General features: G+C 37.1%; 1 protein-coding gene across 1 annotated transcript; it reads right to left on the bottom strand.

Annotated features, from left to right (window-relative positions):
- Positions 1-807: 807 nt before the first annotated feature.
- CBG22710 lies at positions 808-2,018 on the bottom strand (the record flags this gene model as incomplete). Its single annotated transcript, XM_045240358.1, is given in 4 exon segments — positions 808-875; positions 888-1,131; positions 1,257-1,347; positions 1,966-2,018. The coding sequence occupies 4 exon segments, from the start codon at positions 2,016-2,018 to the stop codon at positions 808-810; spliced, it is 456 nt and encodes a 151-aa protein (XP_045097640.1).
- Positions 2,019-2,832: the final 814 nt, after the last annotated feature.

Genomic DNA, 2,832 nt, shown 5'->3' on the forward strand with positions numbered 1-2,832 from the left:
GTGGACCATGAAATATGTTTTTTTTTTCTGAGAATCTGGTCACTAGGTTTACCAGAATTGAAAATTTGCCGTTCATGCTTCATCGTCCTATAGAGTCAACCCAATTTGATACCAAAATGAAGAGCGCGACAACTAACTTTGAATACATTCAGAAATTCTTCAGAAGACGCTCTTCACAATTGTATTTGGAGTAGCATTTCGGTATTTTTAAAATGTCAGAAACTCCCATCACCGAAATTGCAGACTTTAGGAATTTTGAAATATTCTGTTTTCAGAAGTTTTGGAATTTCGGAATCCGCTTTCTCATCAGAATAACGCTCAAGTTTAACAAAGAGATTTGGAGAATGCAAAAGAAATGGAAAAGAAAGTTCCGTTCCAGACCTACAAGGCAACTTTTAGTTCGCGCCTGTGACTTATCGTTGACCAAAAAGATCTCACCACGAAAAAAATGTGGAAATATTCTGATCGGAATTAGATTCCCAAAAAAAAGTTTAAATCGATTACATCTCTGATATGAGATCTTCAGCTGGAAACAAGTCAATAATTAATATTTTAAAAGTTACATTTTTGGATCATTCGAACATCCACGATATTATAGTTTTTTTTTCTTCATTTTTCGAGTTTTTTCAATTTCCCATCCAACAGCCATTTTCATTTTTTTTTTACAATTTTAGTATCTTTGCAGTTTTTCTATGGAGATTGTTTGTAATGTTTCCTTTCAAAAAAGAACAACATAATTAACAGCTTTCATTTATACAAGTCGAGTAGAAGAGATCAAAAATTGCATGCAGAGAGATTTTTTTGTTTTCAGAGAAGAGATTGGCGGGGAGTGGGGAGAGTTGAAGTCATTCTATCACATAAATTAAAGCATGAATCTCTTGTGAAACTTGTTGAACTGATGTTGCTGAACTGGAAGGAGGCACTGAACCGGCGATAGGTAGCAGTTGCGGAGTGGCCATGGTGATTGTGGTCGCTTCTGAGCACTTGGTTGCCACGAAACGCCTGTGCGAACATCGGAGTGTTCATGTAGTTGTTCTGGCTGTTACGGTAGGTCTCGAACGAGACTCCCGTACGAGCCTGGATTGGTGAGATTTCGAATTGTGGCTTGAAGCCAGAGCTTCCATAGCCGAGCTGAAAAATACATGTATGATAATAGACGGATGTCCCATTTCTGTTCTGTCTAAGTTATCAAATCATTTTAGTTGTTTTTTGGAACCTGAAAACATTTTTTTGAAAATCTTAAAAACGATAATCACCTGTTCAAATTCGACAATGTTGGCATTGGACACCCAGGCGAGAGCAGAGTGAAGACAGCGGAGAGAGCCAAGGTTGAGTTCATGTTTAACTCTGGAGTTTGAAATTTATGAAAACGTGAAAAACGCGGAAATTAAAGAATGGCAGAAATGAGAAGAATGGGTTAAATATAAAAGAAAATGGGCTGAGAAACCAGAAATCGGTTGGGAAAGGGGTAATATTGAAACCACAATAACAGGGTGTCCCACTAATTGATGTTATCCAATTCGAAATTCTACGAAACCGGATTGGTGGGATGTAGTTCTGATTGATGTCTGAAGACAGCTACACATTATAAAAAACGACCATATTCTAGCCGAAAAAAAAGCTTTGAAATATGTATATAGCTAAGATCGAATGAGCCTTATGAGGTTGTCTCCTCATTTTTCATGACTCTAGCATTTTTTGTTTTTATGCTGGTAGATTTTTAGATCTTCAGATTTTTAGGGATTAGACAAAAAAAATGGAATGCTTTCTGAAAATGATTCGTGCAAGCTCAATTCAACGAAAACTTGTGGATTTACAACTGGAAACTGAGATTCCACGAAACTCAAATAAGGATCGTTCATCACTTCCATCTATTCTCACAGGGATTAATAAGAGATTCCTCATCTAAGAGTTTAAAATTTCTAAGAAAATCAAAATCAGAAAGCCAAATGAATAATATAATACCTTATGGAGCTGAGCTTCACAAACACATGGTGTTGTTGTTGCCGTATTTGCATAACATCAAAAATATAATGATGAAAGTCGGAGGAGTAACCTCCTCATCCCCCCCCCTCCCTGTTGACTCTATTTTTAGGTAAGAAGAGGCACAGATTTTGTTTCGGCATGCATGAAATGAACTGCGTATTCAGATCATGCAATAATGATTGTTTTAAAATTTGTGACGTTAGTTTTGAGGTTTTTGTTAAGAATAATTTTTCAATTCACTCAAATGACGTCTTTTAATGAGTCAGTTAGTACCATTAGGGAATTTAGGTACTACGTCTAGTTTTACTATCCTAATGTTTGTCCACTACTCACTCAGTAAAGAAGTCAAATTTAGTTGAGAAATGAGACCCGAAAAAGGTCCGGGTTTAGAAATGTATGGGTTTTCTTTCGTCCCAAAACATCCCAGACGAAATTCTGGCAAGAATGAAAGAAAAGACTTTGACTCGACTCCACCTCCTGGCTTCCTACAGTTGCTTAGCACTGTTTAGTACACACGGGACCAGACAAGCTCAAGTCTGGCCACGGGGAACCACTCGTAAAAATTTACGGTCGTATCGGACGTTTTTTAGTATTTTTTTTATTCCGACTCAGTCAAGTGGCCCACTTTTGGGATAAGAATGACGAATCTCCGTATAGAAAAATGACAAGAATGGCTACTGTCTTTTGGAATATAAAATTCTAAAAATGACGTTGGTAAAAAGAGTTAAAGAGATGTGAAGGAGTGGATGGTTGAAGGAGCATGAGAGTATGATAAGTAAGTCTACAACATTATCAGAAGGTGCAACTGGTGACTAGATTAGCTAGCCAAGCAGAAGTCTGCATCAG

Source organism: Caenorhabditis briggsae (genome assembly GCF_000004555.2).
Source record: "Caenorhabditis briggsae complete genome, chrX, whole genome shotgun sequence".
Classification (NCBI taxonomy): domain Eukaryota; kingdom Metazoa; phylum Nematoda; class Chromadorea; order Rhabditida; family Rhabditidae; genus Caenorhabditis; species Caenorhabditis briggsae.